This window comes from Cajanus cajan, chromosome 5 (assembly GCF_000230855.2).
Source record: "Cajanus cajan strain Asha chromosome 5, NIPB_CcT2T_4, whole genome shotgun sequence".
NCBI classification, from domain to species: domain Eukaryota; kingdom Viridiplantae; phylum Streptophyta; class Magnoliopsida; order Fabales; family Fabaceae; genus Cajanus; species Cajanus cajan.
In genome coordinates, this window is record NC_138521.1 from 60,016,100 (window position 1) to 60,030,960 (window position 14,861).

The 14,861-nt window shown below is 31.8% G+C and overlaps 1 protein-coding gene across 1 annotated transcript; it reads left to right on the plus strand.

The window, feature by feature from the left end:
* Positions 1–3,326: 3,326 nt before the first annotated feature.
* Positions 3,327–6,833, plus strand: LOC109807032 (Protein kinase superfamily protein). Its single transcript, XM_020369561.3, has one exon. It carries the CDS (start codon positions 3,752–3,754, stop codon positions 6,437–6,439), a length of 2,688 nt encoding a protein of 895 aa, XP_020225150.2. The 5' UTR covers positions 3,327–3,751; the 3' UTR covers positions 6,440–6,833.
* Positions 6,834–14,861: the final 8,028 nt, after the last annotated feature.

A 14,861-nucleotide genomic window follows, 5' to 3' on the forward strand; every position in this document is an offset into this window, starting at 1 on the left:
CTTTGTCCTTGATGATGTTGATGAGACGAGCTTCATTGGGTGTGAGGGTCCTCTTCTTCCTGATGGTGCCGATGATCCAGCACGACATTAGCAGCGCCGCAGCGGACACCCCAATTGACCAAATTGCCCCTCTCTTCCTCAAAGAAGAGATTTTGGAACGCAAAATGTGGAAACCCATACCAATCCAGCCCCTAAGGTGAGAATTGACGGGTTGGGGTGAAGGAGGTGAGTGAGGAACGTGTTGGTCTGAATCTAATGAGAGAATTTGGAGATTTTCGTGGTTGATTGGAGGAAATACCAAAGGTTCCTTTGGATCCACCATTGTTGAATCAACTTGGGAACATAATTCAATTGGGATTATTGAAATATCAAACATAATAGTAATATTATCTTCAAACCCTTTACTGCACTACTCTACTGTTCCCTAAACCTATTATCTTCCTCACTTTCCACAACCTTCAATCTCAGCATAAAAACTATATTATATTCGACATGGTTTCTGATTCATATTTATATAGATTTTGCCATCAAATCATCAGATATATTTCGTCAAATAACTTTTTGGAAAAACAAACACTACCTTTTCAGTAATTTATTATTTATAATTTAATAAGTTATTTTTTTTTTCTTCCTCAAATTTGTTAATCTCAATTTTTTCAACAGATTCTTTTCCCTTTCAGCTTCGGATATATCCTATTTCATATTTTACTGTACAAATGGTGATTTTCTTTTTAAAACAAAATTATTTATTTTAAAATTATTTTTCAACAAACTTATTTAAACAAAAGCTAACGATACATAAAATCAAACTCATATATAAAAGAAGTTATTCTCACATAAATATATTTATTTATCTTCGTGGAAATGTAATTATATATATATATATATATATATTAATATTTATAATAATGAAGATAGTATATTTATAATTATCTTGATCTTATAAATATATATATATATATATATATATATATATATAATTAAGATAGTTAAATCATTTTAAGGAGTACAATTAAATTAATTAATATAAATATTATATTATACAATTAAGGTAATATAGTAACATATTATGAAATAATAATTTTTATTATTTTAAGGCCGTAATATTTATTTCTATAAGGAAGGATATACTTTAGAATTCCTTTCCTTTATGCTCGTTTTCAAGTGTATTCTAACACTTGCTTCTCCAAGTTTTCTTTTGTGGGGTAGATTCGGTCTTTTGTCATTAGAGCGAGATACTTACAATAATACATCAACATTTAAGTAAGTATTCGAATCAAAACAATAAAAACTATTAAGTAAATAAACAGTCTAATCAATAAATAATATTTTTAACCTTATCAACTCTATATTATATTGACCTTATTAGGCCTAGTGAGTCTTTGGGCATAACTCTCAATTACCAATTAGGTAATTAAGTAGTTAGGTGAAGACTAATGATGACTTACCTTAATAGTAACACCTTACTCTTAATCTCTTGGTTTACTAAATAGATGAAGGGTGTTTTATAGAATATGGAGTGATCAACCAACAATACCTTTTGGAATGCATCTTTATCAAGGGTTGATGGGGTGTTTGGTCATGGTGATGGCCAACTACGTGTGATAATTAGTATTAGTGTATTCTAGGTACTTAAACACCGAGGGGTATTTGGTTTCTTTCTCAATTGAAGGGTGCCCTATGTTTGATGTTCTTCTACTAGCTTCTCACTTTTTCGGTGTGGGTTAAGGTTGAGGGCGAGGTGTTCAATTCCTTTATGAGTCGAGGGGTCCATGTATGAGTCACGAGTTCTCACCGCGTGTGGAGAGCCGTGCTTATAGATGATAAGTGTAGCTAGAGGGCTATTTCAGTATAGTCTTATGTAGTGTTGTTTGATCAATAACCTAAGTAACCTTATAGTTGTTTCTTTTGAATTACTATATATATATATATATATATATATATATATATATATATATATACACGCACACAATACTAGTATGTTCAAGAACTACTTGTATGATAATCTTAAGTAATAGTTGTTTATAGTTGTCAGTAAGTGATTCTATTAAGTGTAGAGATTATGATAGGTCATTATATAAAACCTTTCACTTTGTTGATTTTGATTACTTGTAAGTCACAATATAATTTATTTTTAATGGATTATGAAATTTATGACATTGATTTTGTCTCCAAAAATAAATATTTTATTTCTTATTTTAAAATTAATTATTATTATATTTAAATATATTTTTAGTCTTTTAAATATTATTATGCAATTTTAGTCTCTTAATAATTGTTGGTGACATGTAAAAATGAGAAAAAATATTATCAAAATATCTAAAAATAGGTTCAAAGTCAAAAATTTTAACCTTTAATAATAATTACTAAATTAATAAGTTTACGAGTTTCTTTAATATATAAATGAAAATTACATAAACCTATTTTTCAATAAGAACCAAAGTTGCACATATATTTATTGCTACTAAATGAAAAATTATTGATATTAATAATATTATATATATATATATATCTTTATATATATACACACACTATTAATATTATTATTTATAAATTAATTAATAAATATAAGTTTATTATAGATTAATATAATTTTATATAATCATAAATATATCAGGTACGATATAAATATGTTATTAGAGAGATAATTAAAAATTTTATATGATACAAATATAAATTTTAGTGACTAAAATATTTAAATTAAATGCTCAATATTTATATAATGTATTTTTAATTAACCTTCTTCTTTTATTTATATTCAATTTATCTAGATTATATTAATAATGTTAATAGTATTAATTTATCAATTATATTATTAATACTAATATATATATATATATATATATATATATATATTATTTAATAGTAGTAAATATATGTGTAACTTTAGTTTTCATTAAAAATTATATATTATAATTTTTATTTATATATAACAAAAACTCATTAACTTAATGATTGAGTGTTATTGTTAAAGGTGAAATTTATGATTTTTAATCTCATTTTTAAGTATTTTGACCATATTTATTTATGTATTTTCATATGTTATGTTATCATACTTTGTCACCAATATACTATCGTTGTTATCTTTTAAGGGGATCAAAATTACATAATTATAATATTTGAATGTCTAAAATAGGTTAATTGAAACTTGATATACTATCGTTGTAATTACATATATTTAAAAGATAAAAAAATGTATTGAAGTGTTATTATTAATATTATTTATTTTTGAATAAAAAAGGATGATAAAATATAGAATATGAATCAATCATAAACATTTGTCTATTTTCGTATTTTAAGTTTTTGTACAGTTTAGCATTTTCCCATAAATATATGTAGCAAATTTAGAAAACTATGTACTTGGTTGTTCCTACGAGTACGACACTAGGTAGCTCAATTATGCTATTCAGTTGCATAACATCGTGCTAAAGCTAAACACATAATCTTCTTTCTAAACGGATTCCAGTATAGTTGTTAGTTGTTACGCGGTTTGTACTTGCTCATTGTTAAGTATTTTAGGACAAACATCCTTAGTGACATTGTAGGATCCAACGCATAAATCGCTCTTATTCATCATTCCTTTTACCAACATGCAACCAAACATGCGTGCTTGTTCTCCCTCTCTATCACTACAAACAAAACACCTCTCTTTTATGTTTCTCCAACTGCTACACCCTGTCAAACAAAAAACCATCGTTCAGTTCTTTCATGCATCCCCCATCTTTATGTTCACCCTCCTCCACCTTCATTGATGAACATCAAGAAAGGACTTATGAAACTTTCTTTTGTTTCACCCCTTTCCATTCTTCACCTTTTATTTTTCACCCTTGCCAAATGTGACTCTACTTTCTCACCTCTTGTTAACTATCTCATTGATTGTGGCTCCTCCCACCCCACTCAGCTCAATGATGGCAGAACCTTCAAATCTGATCGTGAAACCACTTCCCTCCTATCCATTACTGAAGATGTGCAAATATCACTCGACTCAAATCTCTCTCCTTCTGTTCCTTCTTCATCACTGCCTTTGTATCAAAGTGCAAGAGTTTTTCAAGAGAAATCTACCTACTCCTTTTACATCTCCAAAACTGGTAGACTTTGGGTTCGTCTTTACTTCTTCCCTCTCTCTCACCCTTCCTATAACTTAACAAGTGCTGTTTTCTCTGTCCAAACTGATCAAATCATGCTCTTGCATGAGTTCTCTGCCAGGAACAATGACTCATCCATTTTCAAGGAATACCTTGTTAACGTTTATAAAAGTAGATTCTCCCTTATATTCAAGCCTAAGAAAAACTCAATTGCGTTCATCAATGCCATTGAGGTTGTCTCAGCCCCTGACACTCTTATCTCGGATACAGCAACTGCAGTTTCCCCACTTGGAGAATTCAAAGGGTTGTTGAAATCTGCTCTTCAAGTTTCCTACAGAATAAACGTTGGTGGCCCAACCATAACTCCTGAGAATGACACCTTGTCAAGAACATGGGAAACTGACGAGTCTTACAACACCTTCCCACAGGGTTCTGAGATTGTTGTTGTGCCCAATGAAAGCATCAAGTATCCTACTGGGGTTACACCTTTGATTGCTCCAAACTCAGTTTATGCAAGTGCCGTACACATGAAGGACCCTGAAGTCACACAACCAAATTTCAATCTTAGTTGGGTCGTGAATGTGGAAACTAGCTACTCTTATTTGATAAGAATGCATTTCTGTGACATTGTAAGCGAAAGTCTTAACCAGTTATACTTCAACGTGTACATCAACGGGATTGAGGTTGTATCAGCTTTGGACCTTTTATCGCAAACCAATGCTCTAGCTACTGCTTTCTACAAGGACTTTGTGTTAAATCCATCAGCCATCACAAAAGGTTCTATCTTGATTCAGGTGGGACCAGCCAATCTCCAACAAAGCACAGTCGATGCAATTTTGAATGGAATTGAGGTGATGAAGATGAGCAACGATGCAAACAGCTTGGATGGTTTCTTCTCTATTGATGGGGAATTCGAAGGGCCAAGTTCACTATCCAAGGAAATGAAAGTTTTTGCTTGGGTTGGCATAGCATTGACTGTGACATCGACGTTGTTGCTAGCAATGATTTGTATAAGGTGGACAAAGAGACCTCAAGTTTGGGAACAGCATAACAGATTTTCATCATGGTTCCTTCCAGTTCATTCATGCAAAAGCCCTTGTAGAAGCTCAACCATATCCAGTTCCCGCATAAGCAAGCCTAGTCATTCTAATTCTATCGCCCCAAAAGGGCCTGAAAGGTTCTTCCCTATCAGTGAATTGCGACAAGCCACCAATAACTTTGATGAGAAGAGAGTGATTGGTATTGGAGGCTTCGGGAAAGTGTACCTTGGAACGTTGGAAGATGGAACAAATGTTGCTATAAAACGAGGAAATGGTAGCTCAGAACAAGGCATCAATGAGTTCAGAACAGAACTAGAAATGCTCTCCAAGCTACGCCATCGCCACCTAGTCTCACTGATGGGTTTCTGTGATGAAAATTCAGAGATGGTTCTTGTGTATGAGTACATGGCTAATGGCCCCTTTCGTTCCCACCTTTATGGCTCAAACCTCCCTCCTTTGCCATGGCAAAAGAGGCTTCAAATATGCATCGGCGCTGCTCGTGGCCTGCACTATCTCCACACTGGTGCAGCTCTAAGCATTACACATCGTGATGTGAAGACAACAAACATCCTCTTAGATGAGAAATATGTTGCTAAGGTTTCTGACTTTGGCTTGTCAAAATTTGTCCCAGAGGAAGCCCACGTGAGCACACTTGTGAAGGGTAGTCTTGGATACCTAGATCCTGAGTATTACATGAGCCAACAACTTACTCAGAAATCTGATATATACTCTTTTGGGGTAGTCCTATTTGAGGTACTTTGTGCTAGGCCAGTTATTTGCCCGACACTACCAAGGGATGAGATTAACTTGGCTGAATTGGCAATGAATCGACTAAGAAGAGGAGTGCTCCATGAAGTTATTGATCCACATATTATTGATACTATTAGTCCTCAATCGTTATATGTTTTTGTGCAAATTGCAGAGAGATGTATAGCAGATTGTGGTGTTGATAGGCCTAGCATGGGGGATGTGTTGTGGCATTTGGAATATGCTTTTCACCTACAAGATGCTTCCTCACGCACTGATGCACATGAAGATAGAAGGGAAAGTACTGTGATAAATGAATATAGTGATTCTACTGATGATGCACATGAAGATAGAAGGGAAAGTATAATGATTAATGAATATAGTGATTCTACTGATACACATGAAGATAAAAGGGAAAGTATAGTGATAAATGAATATGGTGATGATATTGACGCACATGAAGATAAAAGGGAAAGTATAGTTATAACTGAATATAACGAAGATATAGCAGGTCCCTTGCGTGAACCAGGAAGTGATGCGTCTGATTGCACAGATCACAGATGTTAATTCTGCTATGTTTTCTCAGATAGTCAACCATCAGGGAAGGTAAAGTTAGATAGGTAGAAATTACATTTCAAAGACTAGTAGTCACCTTGAAGGAGTAGGATTTGTTGTGCCACTCTTCCTTGCTACTGATATTCAACTATGAAGTTTATGATGGATCAACCTCAATTGGTGTGTGTGATTTTAGTGTTTTAAGCATAAATAAACCCTACTTTTTTTATTTTCTCCCTGTTATCATAATTGATCATAGTGACAAAAAAAAACACCAGGGTAAGAAAGTTTTTGTATCTCATGCGTATATTGTGCTAGTTACACATTATAGCAATATGAAGTATTTAACCCCATCCAGTGTCTCTCAAAATTCAGTTTTGACTAACTGTTTTTTTGTTATATTAGTATTTCATCCTTCAACTTCACTTAATGAAAATTTGAAATAATTTAGCTGGACGTTATGTATCGCATTAGAAGAATAAGGATTAAAAGTTTGAAATCAATAGATTTTCCTACAAAATATTATGATAAAACTTCTAAGTATAATGTATAGCTCTAACGTCCACTCGAAGTTTGATGCTAACTCAATTTAGATTCAAACATGACCACTAGGATTAGCCTAGTGATTGAGTGAGAAAAGGATTGGAATAGTTAAAAGCATGAGCACCTAGGTTCAATCTTCATTGTGATCATCTTTACGATCTTTCCTATCTTTACCAAAAAAAATAATTTAGATTCAAACATAACATTTCCGTAGTACTCCATGTCATTATTTTAGCGGTAAGCAGTTTTAGTTTTAGTACTAAAAGAAATGTTATAATATGCTGCATAATGTTTATAATTTTTAAAAAAAGTTTCTTTGTAAAATTTTGATCATAAGATGAAATTTAGAAAGAAAGCAAACATTAAATATGTTTAAAATAACTAATTTGATTTCTTTATTAAAAATATAACAAAATTAACTATATATATATATATATATATATATATATATATATATATATATATAGTGTTTTGGCCCATTACATTAATATATATATTTAAGATCCGTAAGGCAGCGGGAGAGTGTAGTATGGTGATGGTCCAACAAGGCCATTAGTTTAGCCCATCTGGAGCAGGCCATTAAATCTCCATTCTATAATGAGTATATCTTTTTTTAAATAAAAAAATGTTAAAATATATTTATTTTTTATTTTTTATTTTTAGGTATCTAATATTTTTTTTTTACATACATCTTCCTCTTTCTTTATTTGACTTCTGATATATATATATATATATATAAATATATATATATATATATATATATATATATATTTATATTTATTTATTTATTTTAAGTACACCTCCTTTTCTTTTTTTTATAAAAAAATATTCTTGAAATATCATGAACGTAAAAAAAAATAAGGAAAAAAATATAAATTAAACAATAAAGGAGTCAAATTAAAAAAAATATAGGATAAAAAATTAAAGATATTTTAAAAAATAAAAAAGGTTTACTTATAATAAAAAGGTGGTGTATATATCATTAGCCTTAAATAAATCCATTACATTTCCTGTAAAGTATCATGAATGGTCCGTTTGTTTTTTTTTTTTAAATAATACTTTTAAATAAAATATTTTTTTAATATTTTTTAGTGGGTTTGTTTAAACAGTTTATCTAATTTTATTTTTTATTTTTACTTTTTTTTTAAGAAACACATATCTTATAATTACTTTTTTTTTGTTTAAACGAACTAATATGTGCACTTAAAAAATTTTCATAAAAAGGAATTAAAAATGTTTTTGTATCATCCAGTTTAGTCAAGTCAAGTTCAGCACAAGCTCGCCCATAATTGGGCTCCCATCCCATTAGTGCTACAAAGTGAAATCCTAAACAGTTTATTCCTAAAGGCTATAGGAATATTTTTGTGTTACATATCTTTCAGAATTTAGGATCATATTATCAAAAATAATATTTTTGCCTATCAAAATAATATCTCTTCTTATTAAGAACAATATCTCCACACAATCACCATAATATATCTCCAATAAATCATGCAACATTATCATTAAACCTAGAGATAAGATTAATCACCTATATATAAGACACCAGAAGCCCCCACTACCATTGATATTAGAGTAACCAAGATGACATTCCTGGTGTCGATGCACTTGCAAATTTTGGTAAGAACATTTGACATCCACTATGGGACCAAAATGAAATTCTCTTCTGGCCACACATGGTGGAAACCAAACAATGAGCAACAATGTATCAACAACCTTTGTGACTACCGAACACCTTGGACTAGTCCTAACTCTCGTGAAGCTGCATGTGGTGCTCGTGACACCATTCGTTATCACCATTGTGCCACTTATCACACCATCCACCACTAAACTCTTGCAACACATGGAGGCCATGCACAAGTGCAACAAGAAAGTCTTGTCGGCCCTCTACCAACACCATGAGGCCGATCATGTATGATATGAGTGAGAGCTAAGCTTTGCAACAAGAGAACCACAATACTCACACATGCGTGAGTATCTAAAAAATGGAGGAATACACAACCTCTCAACCCACCAAAGACATCCCTACTACATAAGGCTCTTGGCTCGGCTAGGAAAGCCAACATCGTCTTCAAATCACACCGAGGCTCGTTGATGAACATTATGGTCATCCCTTTATCGACTATGTAATCAACATACCGCTTCCTCGAGGATGGAAACACATCATCGTGAAGGCATATAATGGGTCAACATGCTTAGACGGGCACCTCGCTGCCTATAATACCATAATGCACTTGTACACCTAAGATGAGGTAGTCATATGCAAGATCTTCCCAACGACGCTTGAGGGTCTTGCTTTGTTGTGGCATACTCACCTACCCCCATTGAGTATACCTAGTTATGTTTTTTTGATGCAACAACTCAAAGCACACTTCACCACTGGTCGACCACATGAAACCTCAACTTTGGTGTTGCTTAACATGAGGCAAGATGATAACGAATCACTCTAAGCTTTCATGGAGAGGCTCTCATCTGTGGCCAACAAAATACAGGACCTTCATCCACAAGCCACCCTAACCGCCATGATAAATGCACTAAAAGGGGGGGGTCATTCTTCAATGACCTTTATTGGGACAAGCCTACCAACGTGAATGAGTTGAGAACATGTGCCGCATTAGATTCATCCAAATGGAGGAGCATGAGGCCAGTCGGCGCAAGATCTAATCTTTCATCTTTAATTTATTACTAAAGAGATATTATTTATTCTTTATGTTTTTTTTCTTCTTTTGATTGCTACACAAAAGTTTGCTAATTCATTTATAAAAATAGCATTGTTCTTATCTTTTCAAAGAAAATTGCAGGAAACAAACATTAATGCCTACACAAAACAAGGCCAAGCATATGAGCTTGTTAAGCTTTTAAACTTCCCACCAAGTCACAAGCTTCTAAGTTTACCAAGCTTTTGAGATCTTACGCGATTTTGAGCTTCTAAGTTCTCACGTCTTAAAGATTACGAGTTTTTGAGCTCTTACACAATTTTGAGCTCTTATGGCTTGAAGATTATAAGTTTCCAAGCTCTTGTGTGATTCTAAGTTTTTGAGCTCTTGCATCTTGAAGATTATGAACTTTCGAATTCTTGTACACTTATGAGCTTGTGAGCTCTCACATCTTGAAGATTATGAGCTTTTGAGCTCTTGTGCGATTATAAGCTTCCACACTCTTGTGTTTTGAAGATTATGAGCTTTTAAGCTCTTCCACAATTCTAAGATTTTGAGCTCTCACCTCTTGAAAGCTTGCAAGATCTCGTGCGATTCTAAGCTTCTAAGCTCTCACATCTTGAAATTATGAGCTTCCAAGCTCTTAATAGATTACAAACTTTCAAGCTCTTACATGATTCTCTTAAAGATTACGAGTTTTAATTTGAGCTCTTAAGCAATTACAAGCTAATGAACTCTATGAGCACTTTGGATGCAACATATTAACCTTCCACAAAGCTAGTCGAAACATGATCTAACCTTGGCACCTTGCTAGCAAAAGTCAACATCTCTAATGTAGAAGGGGGACTTCACTCATAACTATAACTCTTTCGCTCTAAAAAGCTTGGAGCTCAAAGGGCTAATGTACTGTTTATCTCAATTAAGCCAAATTGAGCACAAACTCGCCTATACTTTGGCCCCTAGCCCATCAACGCCACAAAGCAAAAACTTAGGCAATTCATTCCCAACGGTACAGGTGTATCTTGACGCCACACATCTCTCAAAATTGGGGATCACATTATCAAGAATAATATCTCTATTTATTAAGAACAATATCTCTACACAGTTATCAGAATATATCTTTAAGATATCATACAACATTATCTATAAACTTAGAGATAAGATCGATCACCTGCACTAGGTCACTGTTGGGATTCATCCCAAGTCCCACATCTGTAAAATGAAGGAACATTGGCTAGTTTATAAGGGTGTCCACCATTCCATATAGTATGAGGCCTTTTAGGAAGGAGCCCAAAAACAAAACCGTGCGGGCCTAGCCCAAAGCGGATAATATCATACTATGGTGGAGGAACAGGTGGACTATCGGGCCCAACAAGTGGTATCAGAGCCAACGGTTCGGCTGGGTTTGATGCGGGAAGACCCTCAGTGTTGTGCCTCGCGATGGAGATCCGAACTTGGTGCCTTGTGTCGAAAGTCTTCCTGATATTGTGGTGTTCAGGCGGCGTGTCCCGTAGAGTTAACGGCGGTACAAGATGGTGATGGATTATCGCTTGAGGGGAGGAGGTCACGAGACATGTGGTCCTTGGTCTGAGGAGAGGTTTGTTGGGATTCATCCCAAGTCCCACATCTGTAAAATGAAGGAACATTGGCTAGTTTATAAGGGTGTCCACCATTCCATATAGTATGAGGCCTTTTGGGAAGGAGCCCAAAAACAAAACGGTGCGGGCCTAGCCCAAAGCGGACAATATCATACTATGGTGGAGGAACAGGTGGACTATCGGGCCCAACAGTCACCATTGGTGCATTTGTAGATTTTCGTAAGTACAATTTTTTTTATGGTTGATGAAGTATTTAAAGACTCACCAATGTGTTTGGGAAACAATTCATATGTTAAGTTCAATGACAAAATAAAACATTCTTGTTTCTTTGTTTGTTCACTTGAAAAATATTAATGTTCATTTCCAAGGTTCTAAACAGTCATTTATATTAAGAGGAAAAGTATTAGTATTTTTTTTGGGTGGAATCAAATTATACTCTTTTTTCATTGGGCTCTCCCAATACTATTAGGGAGAACGCTAATAACATACTAGAACTACTGGTAAAAGCTTACCTAGAGGGTTATTGTATAGGTTTGAATCACAAGCAATCTCACCCAATTAGGAGATCTCTTGTGAAGGGTTGTCCACCAAGTAGAGAAAGTGAAATAAGATTTTGTTCTACCATTTAACCTGGCTTTACTTCATTGCCATGACCAACTTCTCCTATGGAGCATTTGATAAATTTAATAAGATAATTATATATTATGTTTAATAAATACCATAATTAATATATTATATGTAAAATTAACTGCATAACAATATTAAATATAATATACAGTCAAATTAGATAATATGATTAAATTTTCTATTAATTTAAATAATATAATAATTTTTGATTAAATGTAATATTTATTTAAAATGATTTACTTTTAATATTTGTATAACTTTCTTTGATGTTATATTTACTAAATATAATATATAGTAAAAAATATTATTAAATGATGCATTTATTCAATATAATATATGTATTATTTTTTTAAATGAAATAATTTTAAGAATTGAATAAAATAATACTAATTTCACTTCTTTTATATAATAATCAAATAAATAATCAATCAAGACCACTAACAATAGTTAACTAATTTTATTTAATAATGTCATAAATATTTCATCAAGACCAATCAAATAATTTAAATAGTGATTATATTTAATGAAACTACAACTAATTCAAGAAAAAAAATTATAGTGATGAGTGTGACTTGTTAATAAGCAATAGGTGAATCATATTCACTTGCGATGTTAAATCACTATTTAAACCATTTTATTAATTTCAGTCATTTATATAAGAAAGAAAGAAATAATTCTTCAAAACCACTTTAAAAATAGTTTTTGTAACTAATTTCAATTAATAATGTCATAAATATTTCATCAAAACTAATAAATGATTTAAATAGTGATTATAGTTAATCACACACTTAGATTGAGATTTATTTTTCACCAATTGTGTGAATTGTGTTGTTGATAATCAATAGATATTTTCACTAGCGTGAAGATTGAAAAAGTCTCATTAATAAATTTTACCATAGATGAAGATGTAAAATAAAACTAGTAATAAGTCTTAAAGTAACCAAGTAGCATGAAAACTGGTTAGTATGTATATAATATTATTAATTTTTTGTCTTTTTTTTAAAAAAAAAATTATTAATAAAAATACTTTTTTTTTAAATATTGCTGCTCATTTTCCTTTGGTCTAGATTTATATAAAAGATTTTTTTTTTATTAAAGTTATATGGGGAGTGCCCTGCTTCACTTTCGAATAAAAAAGTATATTTTTAATTTCTTAACTACTAGAATTCTTTTGTATATATATAAAAGACTGGAAAAAAAAAAAGGAAATTAAAATTAAATGTAAAGTGTACATTGATATTTGAGCTCAAGTCAGCAATTTGTCAATGACCTATCAATTAAAAATATAGCAAATTGAATGGAACACTTATATGCTACCTGTTGACTTAATCCTCAATCAATGGAACATTCCAGTGCCGTTACGCAGTGGTATTGTTAATCTTACATATTTATTTATTTTAATTATTTAGCTATCCTACCTTTTTAGTGTCTCTAGCGTAGTGAAGAAATTAATTATTGTTATTATGAATACTCCAGGAATAAATAAATAAAAAAAGTACTTCTACCACTTAAATGTATAATATCCCAAAGACGTGGAAATTTCTCCATGTCAAAGTTTGCAATATTGAAAGAGATAATATTACTTGTTAGGGCACCCACCACATTCATTCCCAAAAAAACGGATTACATATATTTCTTCAACAACACGAAAACTATATATTATACACATTTCAAGCAGTATCATTTAGTAGGCCTAAAATAAAAAAGATAAACAGAGAAAATTTTAATCCAAGATGAACCCACGGAGGAATATACATAGGCTTTTTATTTTGTTTTTTCAGTATGTAATTACGTAAGCGTAGATTACTATGTTACATATTAGAAAGGAATTCCTTAAAAAGAAAATTGCATCTAGAACGAAAAGCTTTACTAATTAAAGTCAACTTCTAACTTTTTTTTTGGGGTCAATATCGTTTAGATTGGTTTCTAGACAAACATGATATTCAAAATAGACTAATTAAATTAATTTTAACCATAAATAAAAGGAACCGACAGTTTTGTTTTGGGTATATATAGTATTATATTTATAATGCTAAATCAAAAAAAAAAAAATTGTCTTCTTAAATTTTTCTTTTTCCTTTACAGAGGAAGAAAGGAACCGAAGGTCCCAAAGTTTTTTTTTTTTTTTTTTTTTTTTTTTTTTTTTTTTTTTTTTTTTTTAAGAATGCCTAAGCTAAATGTCTATTACTTTATATTCAATCACCTGATTGCAATTAAACTTCAGTTGGAATGTCAACAAATATGTTGACATCTCAACAAGGAAAAAAGTATGATTGAAATACTTAATATTGTAAGTTAATGAGTTAACATTCCCCTGGTATAATAACTTAACCATTTAAAATTTTACCCCATCAATCTGATGCCAAAATTACAATGTCACACTAGTTTAGGTCACCAACTAAATCATACTCACCCCCTATTTACTATTCACCTTGTGTTTGTCTCTTGTTCATTGGCCACCAATGGCCTAAACACCCAACCCTGACCCACATCCATTATATCCTAATTCCATAGCCTTCCCTTCCATGGTTGCCACATCCAATTTGTGTGGCATTTTAATTTGATATGAATCATTACTTATGCTTGATATGCATGACGTTATTGATATATCATATTGCTAAGGGACCCTTTTTTCTAATAATTGTTGATGGAAGTAGAACCATTTTTATATATCTTGTTATTAATAATTATTGTTATTATTAGTGAGCTTGTTATTGTTATTGCTAGTATAGCTTACAAGCTACGTATTACTCACTTATTATACAATGTGAAAAGTGCCAAAACTTGAATATTACGGCAACTTGGATTAAATTCTATGCTCCTTAATCAAGGTTTAGTTTTTACTTTATATTTTCCACTCATGTCATAAATTGCTCTTAAAAATTTAAAATGACGCTTTAATTTCAAGGATAATGGGGCCAACATAGAGTGCTTCATAATTCACTTTGTCATGATTTCTATATATTTGTAGGACTTGAAAAGGGGATGTAGCCAGAATGATAATATACC

What these genes read in the sequence shown, in the direction of transcription:
- LOC109807032 (XM_020369561.3), top strand. Translation starts at nt 3,752, where the DNA reads ATGAACATCAAGAAAGGACTTATGAAACTTTCTTTTGTTTCACCCCTT.